At 44.3% G+C, this 18273-nt stretch overlaps 1 protein-coding gene across 1 annotated transcript in view; it reads left to right on the top strand.

The window, feature by feature from the left end:
- Positions 1-1105: 1105 nt before the first annotated feature.
- LOC311137130 (retinoblastoma-like protein 2) overlaps positions 1106-18273 on the top strand; it is a 29293-nt gene continuing 12125 nt past the window's right edge. The window contains exons 1-16 of the mRNA XM_084171472.1: positions 1106-1394; positions 2956-3086; positions 3496-3696; positions 3936-4000; positions 5778-5906; positions 8365-8525; positions 8677-8741; positions 9356-9527; positions 9708-9871; positions 11051-11267; positions 12011-12148; positions 12333-12497; positions 12699-12810; positions 12945-13208; positions 13422-13684; positions 14741-14917. Of these exons, the coding sequence (XP_084027598.1) occupies positions 1257-1394; positions 2956-3086; positions 3496-3696; positions 3936-4000; positions 5778-5906; positions 8365-8525; positions 8677-8741; positions 9356-9527; positions 9708-9871; positions 11051-11267; positions 12011-12148; positions 12333-12497; positions 12699-12810; positions 12945-13208; positions 13422-13684; positions 14741-14917 (2562 nt within the window). The 5' untranslated portion in view covers positions 1106-1256. The remainder of the gene's footprint in view (positions 1395-2955; positions 3087-3495; positions 3697-3935; positions 4001-5777; positions 5907-8364; positions 8526-8676; positions 8742-9355; positions 9528-9707; positions 9872-11050; positions 11268-12010; positions 12149-12332; positions 12498-12698; positions 12811-12944; positions 13209-13421; positions 13685-14740; positions 14918-18273) is intronic.

Below are 18273 nucleotides of genomic sequence, written 5' to 3'. Positions count from 1 at the left end.
AAATGATGTAATATGCCAGGGAGATATGTATACTGTAGCTAAGAAAGTAATACTAAGTGTATATCGTATAGTAAGCTGTTAGTAGCCCATGTGCCTCACCCAAGTAATATGCTCCCTTTTCCCTTCATAATTTAGCCTACTGTTTTGACTTGGTGGTGCACATGTAGCCTATAGCCTGTTTAGAGAAATGCAATCATCGAATATTGTAAGAGCTTTCATTGTCTGCTTATATGGCCCCTTTATTTATCCTACGGTTCTGACTTGGTGTGCAGGGAGAATACTGTAAGAATGGCCCATGTTCTGAATTCTGTCGCTGTACATTTCAAAAGTGCTAAACAAATATGTATATTGACTACGTCCGTCCTAGCTCTCTCATTAATGTCTTCATCGAAATTACAGATTGCCTCTTATCCGCTCGACGTCCCCTAATGCCATAGTTTGTACATCTCAATTGTCAGTAGAAACCACATGTGTTTAAGCAAGTCAGCCATATCAGCTATGTTTTTTTTTAAAGGCAGTAAATGAGGCTGAATGAACTGTTTCAATCCGCTGATTGCCAGGTGTAGCAGTGGTAAGGTGTTGGGACTCTGCTGTTGGGACAGCTTTATGTAGGCCCTAACAGTTTGTGGTCACCGTTACAGTGCAATAAATGTATTGTTTACTGTTGTGTTGTGTAGTGGCTTTGCTGGCATCTAAATATATATATATATATATATATATATATATATATATATATATATATATATATATATATATATATATATTGCCCCACAAAGACTTAGATGATAAAATCGCCACTGATTTTACGTAAACTTTAGTGTACGTTGTTGAACATGGCATGAAGGATTTAAAAAATCGAAAAAAAAAAAAAAACTGGTATGAATGATATAATCAGCCGGAAGTGTTAATTTATTGAATGACTGGTATTCACGCATTAAAGGTTGGAACGCATTTTTTATGGGCGGAAACCCCCAGTACGCTTGATATCGTATTCACCAAGCAAAACCGTCCACAATGTCACGTTTTCCTACGCAAGTCTTTTGCGTAATATGCTACGCACGATAGTAGCTGTCACTCAAAGGACATTTAAATGGCTACACTTTATAGCACCCACTGTGTATCGGATCGCACAATACGAATAGTAACATTGTTTACATGTACTTTGTAACAAACCACGCTTGAGTCAACTCTGCTTTGCAACTGCATGGTTATTTGGACCCGAATCTATTTGCCGTGTACCCTTTGGAACAGTCAAAATGAACGAGGAGGAAGACTTTTTGCAGAAAACAAGGCAGGGGTTTGAAGATCTCTGTCGAGCTTTGAATATGGACGAGGAGGCGAGCAACGAAGCATGGAAGAGCTACGAAAACATAAGCAAAAATTACACATTAGAGGTAAACATGTTTTGCATTGTATATTGTACAGTAATATACATTTAGCCATTTTGGAAACCGGTTTACCGCAGGCTTCACTTGCAGAATAGCATTGCCTCTACCTTTCATGACCGACATTTTATGTCGTCCCATTTTATATTTAAAGACGCAGCTTGTATTACGTTTGTAGTTTTACATGAATATTAAATATAAAACTGCATTATTAGTGAACAATTTCTGTGGAAAGGGGAGGAGTTTACCGGTCTGAATTTACTGGTCTGTGTCAGGGTTTAGAATAGGACAAGGTTAACTAGGGTCAGGGGTTCCCAACCTTTTCCCCCCAGGGCCCCCTTTTTCACGTTTGAAAAATTTCACAACACATTTTTATTTATTGAGATAGCCTATATTAAATATACCACCAGCTTGATTTTGTTTAATTTGAGGGACCTAGGAAAATGTCATTGTTTTTGAAGCTCATTTCCTGCAATTTTACATAATTAGTTTAACAAGACATCATGACATCTTTTAGGTAGGCTATTTAATGATAATAATAATAATAATGCATACTGAAAATAAACTCTACACCCGATTTCCCCAAATGTTATTCTGCTACCAAATATGTTTTATTAAGATAATTTATATGAACCCTCAATTTAATGATACATATTCTCTTTTACAGAAAGTGATTAGATCAATTGATAGCGACAGTCGCACATTGTATAAGATTATTTCCCATGCAAAGTCCCATTTCTTTGACTCCTCGACTTTAGAAGGTCTTAGCTCAGTTTCTGAATGTCATAGACAAATATATTCCCATGGTCATCAGTCTTTCTCTGGCATTTTACTGCTTGTTTCTAGCCTAAAGCATTGCAGATTTATTAATAGTTTTAGATTGGTATAAAAACAATCGCAAATTGTAAAATGTAAAAAATAAATAAAAATAATTACTCCTCAAATCAAGGAAGGTCCCACACCCCCCAATGACATGTTGCCGCCCCATATGTACGGCGCACCCCCTAAGTTGGCAACCCCTGGTTTAGAAAAGGGGGCACTGCTCTTTGGTCATAACACTGAATGATCGAACTTACTTAACATTTTAATAATATAATAATAATATAATATGCCATTTAGCAGACGCTTTTATCCAAAGCGACTTACAGTCATGCGTGCATACATTTTTGTGTATGGGTGGTCCCGGGGATCGAACCCACTACCTTGGCGTTACAAGCGCCGTGCTCTACCAGCTGAGCTACAGAGGACCACTTTTAACGTATGGTATAATTATGGATATCATGGTTGTTATAATAAAGTCTGCATTGGGCATATGCCTTATTCACAAACCTTTCCTCATAAGGGATAGCCAACTGCTGTATCTGTGTAAGGTTTATTTGGAGGTGGTTTGACAGAAAATTAGGAATATGGATAACAGAAGAGACCACTAGAGGGGAGAATTTCTAACATGGCATATCTCATCTCTGGCCCCACCAGCTCTGACTGGTGTCCTTAATAGGGAGATAGAGCCTGGGACAGAAAAAGTAACACTCTCTCTCTCTCTCTCTTTCTCCATCCCCCTTTCTTACAGGGCAGTGAGCTACACTGGTTAGCCTGTGCTCTCTATGTGGCCTGCAGGACAGCCGTACCAACGGTGGGTAAGGGCACAGCAGAGGGAAACTATGTCTCTCTGACCAGGATCCTCAGCTGTTCAGAACAAAGGTACGTACGCCCAGGCACTCATCCCTATGGTCCGGTTTCGGGGACACAGATTAAGCCTAATCCTAGACAATGGAGATTATACATTGAACGGGCCTCTTAGTCAAGTACTAGGCTCAATCTGTGTCCAGGAAACTGGCCCTAAATGTGCCCCACTTCATATGTAACTTACTAAAGGACTTTCACACAAAGTCCTCCATAGATTTGCATAACAGTCAATATGGTTTCTTGCTTAGTTCTTGGATTCTGATTCCAACCTGCTTCTTTGTGTAATAAATTATGTATTAATGTTAAGTAATGCTGAACAAGGAACCACACACCTACTAACCACAGAACTGTCCTATGTAATATATAATGAATGAACTGGAAAATACTGGCATTTCTCAAACAGTTGACCTGTTTCTGATTGCAGCCTCATTGAGTTCTTTAACAAGATGAAGAAATGGCAGGACATGGCAAGTCTGCCCCAAGACTTTCGCCAGAGCACGGAGAAGCTGGAGAGGAATTTCACAATTTCCGCCGTCATCTTCAAGAAATACGTCCCCATATTCAAAGCCATCTTTAAGGCGCCCTCTGACGACCCACCCAGAGTCCACAGGAGCCGCAAACAGAGGTGAGTTAGTCGTTGAAACTGTAGCTCGCTATTTTATACAGTAGTTTGACCGCTCTTGGACAAAGCCAAGTAGTTGTGTGCACTCACTACTGTAAATTGTTCTGGATAAGATCATCTGCTAAATGGCTAAAATGTAAACATTTAATTGTTTCTATCCTGGTGCCAGCCAGATCGTGATATCTCTGAGCACAGTGGTCAGTCTGCTTGACCAGACTGACCACTGACTTATTCTGATTTAGACGCCATCCCTGCACCGTCGCTGAAGTCTTCAACTTTTGCTGGATTCTGTTTGTCCACGCTAAAGGTGAGTACTTCTGTTTTGTTCATGGCAAAAGACAGGAAAAGAGGGGAGGACAGAGGGAAAGGACTAGGGCTCAGTGGGGTACTGAGAAAAGGCTATATGAAGTGATCACTACTTGGTTACTCACAAAGTATAAGTGACAAGGGCTAGCTACTCTACACTGGGCACTGGGCATGCCAAGGCCTGCACTGAGTTGTTGGCATCAGCAGGAGAACAGAGAACAGAGACCAGAGGCCAGGGCAAGCAGATGTGTCATTTTTATATCTCCTTAATCCTTAATAAGAACTCATGCACACACACAACCAGATCTTTAGAGGTGCGTGCTCAGTCCCCTCCTGTACTCCTTGTTCACCCACGACTGCGTGGCTGCGCACGACTCCAACACCATCATTAAGTTTGCAGACGACATGGCGGTGGTAGGCCTGATCACAGACAATGATGAGACAGCCTATAGGGAGGAGGTCAGGGACCTGGGAGTGGGGTGCCAGGACAACAACATGTCCCTCAATGTGGGCAAGACAAAGGAGCTTATCATGGATTACAGGAAACAGAGGGATGAACACGCCCCCATTCACATCGACAGGGCTGTAGTAGAGCGGGTCGAGAGCTTCAAGTTCCTCAGTTGTCCACATCACTATGGACTTATCATGGTCCAAACACACCAACACAGTCATGAAGAGGCACGAAAACGCCTCTTCCCCCTCAGGAGGCTGAAAAGATTTGGCATGGGCCCTCAGATCCTCAAAGTTATACAGCTGCACCATTGAGAGCATCTTGACTGGCTGCATCACTGCTTGTTATGGCAACTGCTCGGCATTTGACCGCAAGTCGCTACAGAGGGTAGTGCGAACGGCCCAGTACATCACTGGGGCCGAATTCCCTGCCATCCATGACCTCAATACCAGGCGGTGTCAGAGGAAGGCCCTAAAAATGGTCAAAGACTCCAGCCACCCAAGTCATAGACTGTTCTCTCTGCTACCGCACGTCAAGTGGTACCGGAGCACCAAGTCTGTGCTCAAAAGGCACCTGAACAGCTTCTACCCCCAAGCCATAAGACTGCTGAACAGTTAATCAAATGGCTACCCGGACTATTTACATTGACCCCCTGTATTATTTATTTATTTATCTTAATTGTTTTGCACTGACTCTATGCACACTCACTAGACTCTACACTCTTAGAAAAAAAGGTGCTATCTAGAACCTAAAAGGGTTCTTTGGCTGTCCACATAGGAGGACCCTTTGAAGAACAATTTTTGGTTCCAGGTAGGACCCTATTGGGTTCCATGTAGAACCCTCTCCCCAGAGGGTTCTACATGGAACCAAAAATAGTTCTACATGAACCAAAAAGGGTTCTGCCTGGAACCAAAAAAGGGTTATCCTATGGGGACAGCTGAAGAGCCCTTTTGGAACCCTTTTTTCTAAGATTGTACTCACACATACTAGACTGAATTTGATTTGATTTTACTAGTGTTTGTTAGTTGAATTAGGTGAAAGGTGACTTTGGTAAGTATACTATACTGTGAAATCCATTGTTCTATGGACGTAGTTGAAATAATTACAATTGAGGTTTGAGGCTACCAGCACTACTCTGCAGTCAACACGAGACATCTCTGTCTTTCAGATCAATTCAATTCAACAAGCTTTATTGGTATGACCAGATCATTGAGTCAAACTATCTTTGTGTCTTAGAAAAGCGCTGTAAAATCCTACATATTATTATTATTATTATTATTATTATTATTATTATTTCAATGTCTCTTCTCTCTCCCTCCCCTGCCAGGAAACTTCCCTATGATCAGTGATGACCTGGTGAACTCATACCACCTGCTGCTTTGTGCTCTGGACCTGGTTTTCTCCAACGCTCTGCTGTGTAACACCAGGAAGGAGCTGCTCAACCCCAACTTCAAAGGTGACCTCCCAGCCCAGGCCTGTATCCCCTCCGTAGGTCTATATCCCCTCCTTACTGTATCTGCCTGATGTCTATATCCCCTTCCTATCCTCCTATCTTCCATATCTCCCCCCGCACCCCCTATGCATACAGTGCATTCGGAAAGTATTCATACCCCTTGACTTTTTCCACATTTTGTTACATTACAGCCTTATTCTAAAATGGATTAAATATGTTTTTTCCTCATCAATCTACACACAATACCCCATAATGATGAAGCGAAAATCGTTTTTTAGAATTTTTTGTACATTTATTAAAAATAAAAAACGGAAATAACTTATTTACATAAGTATTCAGACCCTTTGCTATGAGACTCAAAATTGAGCTCAGGTGCATACTATTTCCATTGATCATTCTTGAGATGTTTCTACCTGTGCTCAATTAAATTGATTGGACATGATTTGGAAAGTCACACACCTGTCTTTATAAGGTCCCACAGTTGACAGTGCATGTCAGAGCAAAAACCAAGCCATGAGGTCGAAAGAATTGTCCGTAGAGCTCCGAGACAGGATTGTGTCAAGGCACAGATCTGGGGAAGGGTACCAAAACATTTCTGCAGCATTGAAGGTCCCGAAGAACACTGTGGCCTCCATCATTCTTAAATGGAAGAAGTTTGGAACCACCAAGACTATTCCTAGAGCTGGCCGCCCGGCCAAACTGAGCAATCGGGGGAGAAGGGCCTTGGTCAGGGAGGTGACCAAGAACCCGATGGTCACTCTGGCAGAGCTCCAGAGTTCCTCTGTGGAGATGGGGGAACCTTCCAGAAGGACAAACATCTCTGCAGCACTCCACCAATCAGGCCTTTATGGTAGAGTGGCCAGACAGAAGCCACTCCCTGGGTAAAAGGCACATGACAACCCGCTTGGAGTTTGCCAAATGGCACTTAAAGGACTCTCAGACCATGAGAAACAAGATTCTCTGGTCTGATGAAACCAAGATTGAACTCTTTGGCCTGAATGCCAAGCGTCACGTCTGGAGGAAACCTGACACCATCCCTGTGGTGAAGCATGGTGGTGACAGCATCATGCTGTGGGGATGTTTTTCAGCGGCAGGGACTGGGAGACTAGTCAGGATTGTGGGAAAGATGAATGGTGCAAAGTACAGAGAGATCCTTGATGAAAACCTGCTCCAAAGCGCTCAGGACCTCAGACTGGGGTGAAGGTTCATCTTCCAACAGGACAACGACCCTAAGAACACAACCAAGACAGTGCAGGAGTAGCTTCGGGACAAGTCTCTGAATGTCCTTGAGTGGCCCAGCCAGAGCCCGGACTTGAACCCGATCGAACATCTCTGGAGAGACATGAAAATAGCTGTGCAGCGACGCTCCCCATCCAACCTGACAGAGCTTGCGAGGATCTGCAGGGAAGAATGGGAGAAACTCCCCAAATACAGGTGTGCCAAGCTTGTAGCGTCATACCCAAGAAGACTTGAGACTGTAATCGCTGCCAAAGGTGCTTCAACAAAGTACTGAGTAAAGGGTCTGAATACTTATGTAAATGTGATATTTCCGTATTTTTTGTGTGGATAAAATATATAAAAACCTGTTTTTTCTTTGTCATTATGGTGTATTGTGTGTAGATTGATGAAGGGGAAAAAAATGATTTAATCATTTTTAGAATAAGGCTGTAAGGTAACAATGTGGAAAAAGTCAAGGGGTCTGAATACTTTCCGAATGCACTGTATATACCCTCCCTGTCACGGATCCCCCTGGGACTGCTGCTCATTCCGTTCACCAGCTCCAGAGGTCTACGTCACCGGCTTTCTAGGCGTCACTGACCTGGATCATTACCACCAACCCCGGACTGTCTTGTCTCATTATGCACACCTGGTTCCCATTCTCCCTGATTAGTATGTGTATATATGTGCCCTCTGTTCCCCATTGTCCTTGTCGATTATTGTCCCATGTCCGTTGGTCTCATGTGAGTACCTGTGCTCTGTTGTATCAGCTTTCGTGCTACGTGTTACAGTACATTGTATTACGGTTTACATACCGTGTAATTGTGCACTTGTTATTACGGGTCCATGTATAATTTAGAGGTTTACACCTTACATGTATATTTAGAGGTTTACACCTTACACCTTTCTGTATATATATGTGTTTGTTTCGTTTTTCATGACGTACCTTATGTTGGGTAGAGAAATAAAAAAAACTATTACGTATTCCTGCACCTGCCTTCTACCATTATACAACGTGACACTCCCTATCTTCCTATAGATAACAACATTGATAGTATCCAACCAGTATCCGTGTACGTGTGTGCAGGCATGCATGCATACATGTGTGGTTACTCACATGATCCGTACGTAGAGTATGTTCAATCTGTATGGTCCTTTTTTGTATACGAATATGCATAGTTACTGTAATATCTTATCACTTGCATCTAATGCAGGAAGCTGCTATGTCTCGTCTGATCCACAGGCCTTTCTGAGGACTTCAGCAGTAAAGACTACAAGCCCACTGCAGGGCCCTACTGCTTCATAGAACAGCTGTGTGAACTGCATGATGGCCTGGTGCTGGAGGCAAAGGGGGTCAAGGAACACTTCTGGAAACCCTTCATCAAGAGGCTCTTCCATAAGAAGGTTAGGCACACACACACACCTCAGTCCTACACACACACACACACACACATACACACGCACACACGCACGCACACACACACACACACACCTTAGTCCTACACAGTCTACTTGTCTGCCTTGTCTCATCATGGATATTCTGTGTCATCAACAGATTCTCAAAGGGAAAGAAGATAGCTTGACTGGCTTCTTCGATCCTATGAATTTTGGAGACAGTTTGTAAGTGTCAATCCTTATCTGGTCTCTCTGCACAGAGCAGATATTGATAGTCTTTTGAGTGATATTCAAGGTTTCATATACACAGAGTGTACAAACCATTAAGAACACTTGCTCTTTTCATGACAGACTGATCAGGTGAAAGCTATGATCCCTTATTGATGTCACTTGTTAAATCCACTTCAATCAGTGTAGATGAAGGGGAGGAGACAGTTTAAATAATGATTTTTAAGCCTTGAGACAATTGAGACATGGATTGTGTATGTGTGCCATTCAGAGGGTGAATCGACAAAACAAAAGCTTTAAGTGCCTTTAAACAGAGTATGGTACTGCCAGGCGCACCGGTTTGTGTCAAGAACTGCAACGCTGCTGGTTTTTCACACACAACAGTTTCCTGTGTGTCTCAAGAATGGGCCACCACCCAAAGGACATCCAGCCAACTTGACACAATTGTGTCAACATGGGCCAGCATCCCTGTGGAACGCTTTCGACACCTTGTAGAGTCCATGCTCCGACGAATTGAGGCTATTCTGAGGGCAAAAGGGGGATGCGACTCAATATTAGGAAGGTGTTCCTAATGTTCGGTATACTCAGTGTATTTGTGTGTGTGTGTCTAGTGCGTCCATGGGGCGTGTGTATGAGGAGCATGTTCTAGCCACAGGGGGTCTGGATGAGAGGATCTTCCTGGGAGAGGGGGCAAACGAATACATCGGCACACCAGGCCACTGTCTCTGTGAGGGAGTAAAGAACCAGGACGCCTCCGTATACAGACTCTACAGCAGTCTGACTGTAAGACGCACACACACACACACATTATTATACATTATTGCTTGTTATGTATGAAATGTGCTGCTGTTATTAGGATTAGTGTAACACACAAACACACATACACGTCTTTTGTCTTTGAGTCTCAATTCAATGCATATGTACAGTAATCCCTGTGTTATGTCTCCTATGTGTGTCCTGTAGGCCTCAGCCTTTAAGGTGTCTACTCCCCTGACGGGTCTTAAGTATGTCCAGGACAACTGTCTGGGCACGCCGGTATCTACAGCCATGCAGAGTGTTGGCCGACTCCACAGCCTGCTCACAGGACTCAAACACAGCCCCAGTGGCAGACTCACAGACTTACTGAGGTATTGCACACAATAAAAATAATAAAATATATTCTATGCTGCACACAACCACACCAGTGGCCCAGAACATTTTGAATGGGGTGCCCCAGAACATTTTGAATGGGGTGGCCAAGGTGGGGCACAGACCCAGTTAAGGGGGACCAAAAAAACATATAAGGGTATTAGCATACAGTAGTAAATTCACTTGAAATTGGCATCCAAAGTGCGAATTATACCGTGACATTCAGGGGTCAAATTTTTTTTTTTACAGGACCTCCTATGTGTGCGCTTTTTTTTTATGGACTTCATGGTAAAGACGTAATTTAACCTCTACGGGATCGGTGTCCCGTATACGGGACGGTTGAGCTAACGTGCGCTAATGTGATTAGCATGACTGTTGTAAGTAACAGCAAACTTTCCAGGACATAGACATGTAATCTAACTGCACTGTCCAATTTACAGTAGCTATTACAGTGAAAAAATACCATGCTATTGTTTGAGGAGAGTGCACAACAACAAAAACTTATCACGGCAACTAGTTTGATACATTCACCTCTGAAGGTAAATAATGTACTTACATTCAGTAATCTTGCTCTGATTTGTCATCCTAAGGGTCCCAGAGATAAAATGTAGAATAGTTTTATATAATATACAAACTTATAATGTGATTTCTCATTTGTGTCTATCCATGTTGCATAATTTTCCTTCAATTTGCAAGAGGCTGAATCTAATTCAACAGAGAAAGCATCCGAGCCAGGCAAACAGTGCCCCTCTGTCTTAGTATCTATAGTACAAAGACACAGGGGCACTGTTTGCCCCACACGTACTGAATGCTTTCTCTAGTGAGATTGATGAGTCTTGCTGAAGGTGTTTGTCTCGGTCAAAATTATCAATATATTCAGAGACAACCTATCGGATCTAAAAATGTCTGCGGGGACACTTGGGTGGCCAATCAGATTCCACATTCTGTGTGTGTGAACCACATACAGAATGTTATTATTTAGTGTTTTATGTCTTGGATAGGCCTTACCTTTTCAAATACTTACCCATTCTTATATTGTTACCACACTGAAGTGTGCAGTTGTCCATTTTCATTTCAGGTTGTTAGTATTTGAGCCATGAAGGGTGTTATAACAGTTTTGGGGTGTAAGTATGAGTCTGGAGGGTGGTGTATCAGTAACTGTGTCTGTCTTGTTTCAGGGCGTGTGCCAGAGACCCCAGTGAGGCCATCTCCACTAGGCTGAAGGACATGTGCCAGCTCTTTTGTCAGCACTTTGAGGGCAACGGGGAGGAGAACGCAGGACTGGGGAAAGACATTGCAGTGAAGTACTTCCGCCTGGCGGAGACGCTCTACTATAAAACCCTGGAGGCCGTCATTGACCAGGAGAAGGAGAGACTGGGTGACACAGACCTCTCTGTGAGTCTCACCTGCCCTGCGCTGCCCTGCTAGCTTAGCTCAGTTTGCTGTAGCTAACTAGAATTTTCACACAAATTTCCCATTGACGTCAAAGCATGATTTATGCAACGGTCCAAGTTACGCTCTTATATTTTCAGCTCACATATACACTGAGTGTACAAAACAATAGGAACACCTGCTCTGTCCATGACAGACTGCCCAGGTGAATCCAGGGGAAAGCTATGATCCCTTATTAATGTGACCAGTTAAATCCACTTCAATCAGTTGGGTGGGGGAGGAGACAGGTTAAAGAAGGATTTTTAAGCCTTGAGACAATTGAGACATGGATTGTGTATGTGTGACATTCAGAGGGTGAATGGGCAAGACAAAATATTTAAGTGCCTTTGAACCGGGTATAGTAGGTGCCAGGCGCACCGGTTTGAGTGTGACAAGAACTGCAACGCTGCTGGGTTTTTCACGCTCAACAGTTTCCCGTGTGTATCAAGAATGGTCCACGACCCAAAGGACAACCAGCCAACTTGACACAACTGTGGGAAGCACTGGAGTCAACATGGGCCAGCATCCCTGTGGAACACTTTCGACACCTTGTAGAGTCCATGCCCAGACAAATTGAGGCTGTTCTGAGGGCAAAACAGGGTGCAACTCAATATTAGGAAGGTGTGCCTTGCTTGTAAAATATGGAAAAGCATTTGTTCTCTATGGTGGATGAGCAATAAACCCTTTGTTCTGTTGTGTGTCCTTAGGGTATTCTGGAGCAGGATGTGTTCCAGCGCTCTCTGCTGGCCTGCTGTCTGGAGATTGTCATCTTCTCCTACCGACCCCCAGGGGACTTCCCACGAGTCATACACATCTTCCAGCTCCCCGCATACCACTTCTACAAGGTACATACTTGTACTTATACCTGTATTATGTGTTTGTATGTGTGATTGTCCTAGTCATGAGTGTGTGTTAGTCATGAGTGTATGTGACAAGACAATATGTCACTTTCTCCCCTTTTGTCTGTGTGCGTTTGTGCATGCGTGCTTCCGTGGTTGTGTTCATGCATATCTGTGTAATGTATCTCAGGTGATTGAGGTGCTGGTACGGGCAGAGCAGGGCTTGTTCAGGGAGGTGGTGAAGCATCTGAACCAGGTGGAGGAACAGGTCCTGGAGAGCCTGGCCTGGAGGGGGGGATCCCCGCTGTGGGACAGCATCAGGGGGGCCAAGAACCAGCCACCAGCCTGCCAGGAGGTAGGACATCCACAGCACCCCTCCTTATCCCCACCCTACCCCTACTCATCACGTGTACAGCTAGGAAAATGGTGCCAAGTTTCACTTCTCACACACATGCTGAATCATGTGACCCCAAAGTAACTCTGAATTCAATGTCTTGAAAAAGATGGACTGTACTGAAATCAGGACAAAATAACAATATTTCTCATTGATGTTCAGGTGATGCCACCGCAGCACCTGGAGGATGGGGACCGAGGCAGCAGTGCTGGCAGCGCCCCTCTCACCCCTAACAACCATGGCACTGACCTAAGCGCCAACAGTGGTGGGAAAGGTTAGTCATTTAGCTTGTTAGCTAGTCAGCCAGACATTCAGTCAGGCAGTCAATTTGTCTGTCAGTTGTGTAATAACTCATTCAAATAGTCAGTCAGTTGGTTACCTCCTCCCTCCCCCTCTCCCCCCCCCCAGATGTTTCTCCCTCTCCCACCACCTTGTTGGACCGCTACAGCTCCCCCCCCACGGGCTCCACCAAGAGACGGCTGTTTGTGGACGCTTCCTTCGACACCCCCTCAGACCCCTCCTCCTCCACACCCACCACCACCACTACCACCACCGTCAGGACCTCCCAGGCCATCGTCACCACCACCATCCCTGCCGGACAGACAGTGGTCACTATGGCAACGGCCACAGTTACCGCTAACAACGGACAGACAGTCACCATACCTGTGCAAGGTGACGTTTGCAGATTAATTACTGTACAGTATGACATGATGGTTTTTTGTACACCTTTGCCCCTACTGCCAAATTATTCTGTATATGAATCCTATATGCATTGTATAGTGGGGTTTCTGACTCGGATGCAGGTTGCTACGCTATGATGAATCATATAAAATGATTGCATACAGTGTTATTAATGAGCAATCTCATGCCCTCTGACCTCTGCAGGAATAGCCAATGAGAACGGAGGCATCACCTTCATCCCTGTCCAGGTGAGTGTGACGGGACAAGGCACGACCATGCTCCAGCCCCTGTCTGCCCAGTCCCTGACTGGCACTTTGACCAGCCAACCACAGACCAACACCACCATGAACAGTCCTGGCCCCCAGGGCAGCCACGCCACCAGTAAACCAAACAAGAAGCTGGCAGCCCAGGGCCCGTCCAATAACAAGCCTCAGAAAAAGGGTTCCCTCTCGCTGTTCTTCCGCAAGGTAAGGGAAAACAAACACCATCTCCATCTGTCACTGAATTTAAAGGGATAGTTCAGGCACGTTACGAATCTAACTCATCTCATCTTTTGGATATGGAGAAAGTATGCTGAACAAAAATATAAACGCAACATGTAAAGTGTTGGTCCAATGTTTCAAAAGCTGAAATAAAATGTCCCAGGAATGTTCCATATGCACAAAAAGCTTATTTCTCTCAAATTTTGTGCACAAATTTGTTTACATCCTTGTTAGTGAGCATTTCTCCTTTGCCAAGATAATCCATTCACCTGACAGGTGTGGCATATCAAGAAGCTGATTAAACACCATGATCATTACACATGTGCACCTTGTGCTGGGGACAATAAAATGCCATTCTAAAATGTGCAGTTTTGTCACGTAACACAATGCCACAGATGTCTCAAGTTTTGAGGGAGCGTGCAATTGACATGCTGACTGCAGGAATGTCTACCAGAGCTGTCGTCAGAAAATAATGGAATGTTCGTTTCTCTACATAAGCCACCTGCAACGTTGTATTAGAGAATTTGGCAGTACGTCCAACCGGCCTCACAGCTGCAGACCACATGTAACCACGGCAGCCCAAGACCTCCACGTCCGGCTTCTTCACCTGCGAGATCGTCAATGAAACTGAGGAGTATTTCTGTCTGTAATAAAGCCCTTTTGTGGGGAAAAACGTCTTCTGATTGGCTGGGCCTGGCTCCCCAGTGGGTGGGCCTGGCTCCCAAGTGGGTGGGCCTATGCCCTCCCAGGCCCACCCATGGCTGCACCCCTGCCCAGTCATGTGAAATCCATAGATTAAGGCCTAATGAATTTATTTCAATCGACTGATTTCCTTATATGAACTGTAACTCAGTAAAATCTTTGAAATTGTTGCATGTTACGTTTATATTTTTGTTCAGTATAGTTTAAATCCATCCTAGTATTATGTTTCTGCCCTACTGTGCAATATGTGGCCAGTTTCAACCCTAAATTGAAGAACCCCACAACTGTAGCATTTCATACTTGCTAGAGGTTAAAGACTCTGCTCTGTACCACCAACAGGTGTACCACATGGCCAGTGTGCGTCTGAGAGACTTGTGTGCCAAGCTGGACATCTCTAGTGAGCTGAGGAGGAAGATCTGGACGTGTTTCGAGTACTCCCTGGTGCAATGCACAGAGCTCATGATGGACCGACACCTAGACCAGCTCCTCATGTGTGCAGTCTACGTCATGACCAAGGTAGGGTTAGAGTGTGTGGGGGGGATGTCAGTCCCTCTAGGATTTCATCGTTTTTTTTTTTGTGTGATCGTTGCAGGCCAAAATGCTTGATTGCAATTCCCAATGATTTTGTCAATTTTGTCGCGAAAATGCACTGACGAGGGAAAACATTTGTTGACGTGTTGCTTGATTGATCCATTTATGCGTTAAAAGTGTGGTGATTGGTTAAAATTGCGAGCCCTCTTTTTGTAGTGCGGTGATCCGACAGTTATATGCGGTGATATTGCGATGATTTGACTGTTGTATTTGGTAATAGTGTGGCGATTGGTCATATTTGCAAGTACTTGAGATCTGAGCTATCCTACCCACGTCATCCTCTCTCGTTGGAGTGCATGCTGGGAGTGAGTCGTGAAGCAGGAGTCCCGAGACAGAAGAGTCATTTTCCTGTGCGTTTTTGCTGCCAACTTTACTTTATTTTTCTTTTTTCCATCGCAACTTTTTTCCCTCATTCAACTTTTTCACTCCGGACGCTTTATCTGGACATGGTTCGTCAACATCTTCAACAGCCGAAGCTAAGTAGTAACATTAACATGATGTCTTCTAATTGCAGTCGCTGTACTCATAATATACAGGAGAACGATCGCCTTACGGCGAGAATAGCTGTGCTACAAGCCCAGCTTCAGACGCAATCGTTAGGCAAGGGTAATTTCAGTGTAGGAAAGGAAGAAACAGCGTCTGTGCCACCAGTAAGTACAGATAGTAACGTTAGTATAAATCCCCCCGCACAGTCCCCGCAGCCGGACAACTTTCTCATGGCTTCTGGAGGGAAATACTGTCGGAATGCTCAACCGGTGTCGCTCATTCAGCCGACAGAAACTTTCAACCGGTTTTCCCCATTATGTAGCGAGTCGGAGTCTGAGTCTGAGTCTTCTCTTGTCTCTACTCCTCCCGTTACGGGGTCTGAGACGCCGAAGGCTCCCACCATTAGCTCTGACAAATTGAAAACCCTAGTCATCGGCGACTCCATTACCCGCAGTATTAGACTTAAAACGAATCACCCAGCGATCATACACTGTTTACCAGGGGGCAGGGCTACCGACGTTAAGGCTAATCTAAAGATGGTGCTGGCTAAAGCTAAAACTGGCGAGTGTAGAGAGTATAGAGATATTGTTATCCACGTCGGCACCAACGATGTTAGGATGAAACAGTCAGAGGTCACCAAGTGCAACATAGCTTCAGCGTGTAAATCAGCTAGAAAGATGTGTCGGCATCGAGTAATTGTCTCTGGCCCCCTCCCAGTTAGGGGGAGTGACGAGCTCTACAGCAGAGTCTCAGCACTCAATCGCTGGTTGAAAACTGTTTTCTGCCCCTCCCAAAAGATAGAATTTGTAGATAATTGGCCCTCTTTCTGGGACTCACCCACAAACAGGACCAAGCCTGACCTGCTGAGGAGTGACGGACTCCATCCTAGCTGGAGGGGTGCTCTCATCTTATCTACCAACATAGATAGGGCTCTAACTCCTCTAGCCCCACAGTGAAATAGGGTGCAGGCCAGGCAGCAGGCTGTTAGCCAACCTGCCAGCTTAGTGGAGTCTGCCAATAGCACAGTCAGTGTAGTCAGCTCAGCCATACCCATTGAGACTGTGTCTGTGCCTCGACCTAGGTTGGGCAAAACTAAACATGGCGGTGCTCGCCTTAGCAATCTTATTAGGATAAAGACCTCCTCCATTCCTGCCATTATTGAAAGAGATCGTGATACCTCACATCTCAAAATAGGGTTACTTAATGTTAGATCCCTCACTTCAAAGGCAGTCATAGTCAATGAACTAATCACTGATCATAATCTTGATGTGATTGGCCTGACTGAAACATGGCTTAAGCCTGATGAATTTGCTGTGTTAAATGAGGCCTCACCTCCTGGTTACACTAGTGACCATATTCCCCGTGCATCCCGCAAAGGCGGAGGTGTTGCTATCATTTACGATAGCAAATTTCAATTTACAAAAAAAAAAATGGCGTTTTCGTCTTTTGAGCTTCTAGTCATGAAATCTATGCAGCCTACTCAATCACTTTTTATAGCTACTGTTTACAGGCCTCCTGGGCCATATACAGCGTTCCTCTCTGAGTTTCCTGAATTCCTATCAGACCTTGTAGTCATAGCAGATCATATTCTAATTTTTGGTGATTTTAATATTCACATGGAGAAGTCCACAGACCCACTCCAAAAGTCTTTCGGAGCCATCATCGACTCAGTGGGTTTTGTCCAACATGTCTCTGGACCTACTCACTGCCACAGTCATACTCTGGACCTAGTTTTGTCCCATGGAATAAATGTTGTAGATCTTAATGTTTTTCCACAAAATCCTGGACTATCGGACCACCATTTTATTACGTTTGCAATCGCAACAAATAATCTGCTCAGACCCCAACCAAGGAGCATCAAAAGTCGTGCTATAAATTCTCAGACAACACAAAAATTCCTTGATGCCCTTCCAGACTCCTTCTGCCTACCCAAGGACGTCAGAGGACAAAAATCAGTTAACCACTTAACTGAGGAACTCAATTTAACCTTGCGCAATACCCTAGATGCAGTTGCACCCCTAAAAACGAAAAACATTTGTCATAAGAAACTAGCTCCCTGGTATACAGAAAATACCCGAGCTTTGAAGCAAGCTTCCAGGAAATTGGAACGGAAATGGCGCCACACCAAACTGGAAGTCTTCCGACTAGCTTGGAAAGACAGTACCGTGCAGTACCGAAGAGCCCTCACTGCTGCTCGATCATCCTACTTTTCCAACTTAATCGAGGAAAATAAGAACAATCCAAAATTTATTTTTGATACTGTTGCAAAGCTAACTAAAAAGCAGCATTCCCCAAGAGAGGATGGCTTTCACTTCAGCAGTAATAAATTCATGAACTTCTTTGAGGAAAAGATCATGACCATTAGAAAGCAAATTACGGACTCCTCTTTGAATCTGCGTATTCCTCCAGGGCTTAGCTGTCCTGGATCTGCACAGCTCTGCGAGGGCCTGGGATCGGGAGAGACACTTAAGTGTTTTAGTACTATATCTCTTGACACAATGATGAAAATAATCATGGCCTCTAAACCTTCAAGCTGCATACTGGATCCTATTCCTACTAAACTGCTGAAGGAGCTGCTTCCTGTGCTTGGCCCTCCTATGTTGAACATAATAAACAGCTCTCTATCCACCGGATGTGTACCAAACTCACTAAAAGTGGCAGTGATAAAGCCTCTCTTGAAAAAGCCAAACCTTGACCCGGAAAATATAAAAAACTATCGGCCTATATCGAATCTTCCATTCCTCTCAAAAATTTTAGAAAAAGCTGTTGCGCAGCAACTCACTGCCTTTCTGAAG

The sequence above is a fragment of the Coregonus lavaretus genome (assembly GCF_964263955.1).
Source record: "Coregonus lavaretus genome assembly, chromosome: 11".
Classification (NCBI taxonomy): Eukaryota; Metazoa; Chordata; class Actinopteri; order Salmoniformes; family Salmonidae; genus Coregonus; species Coregonus lavaretus.
This window is presented reverse-complemented; position numbering and strand designations above follow the sequence as displayed.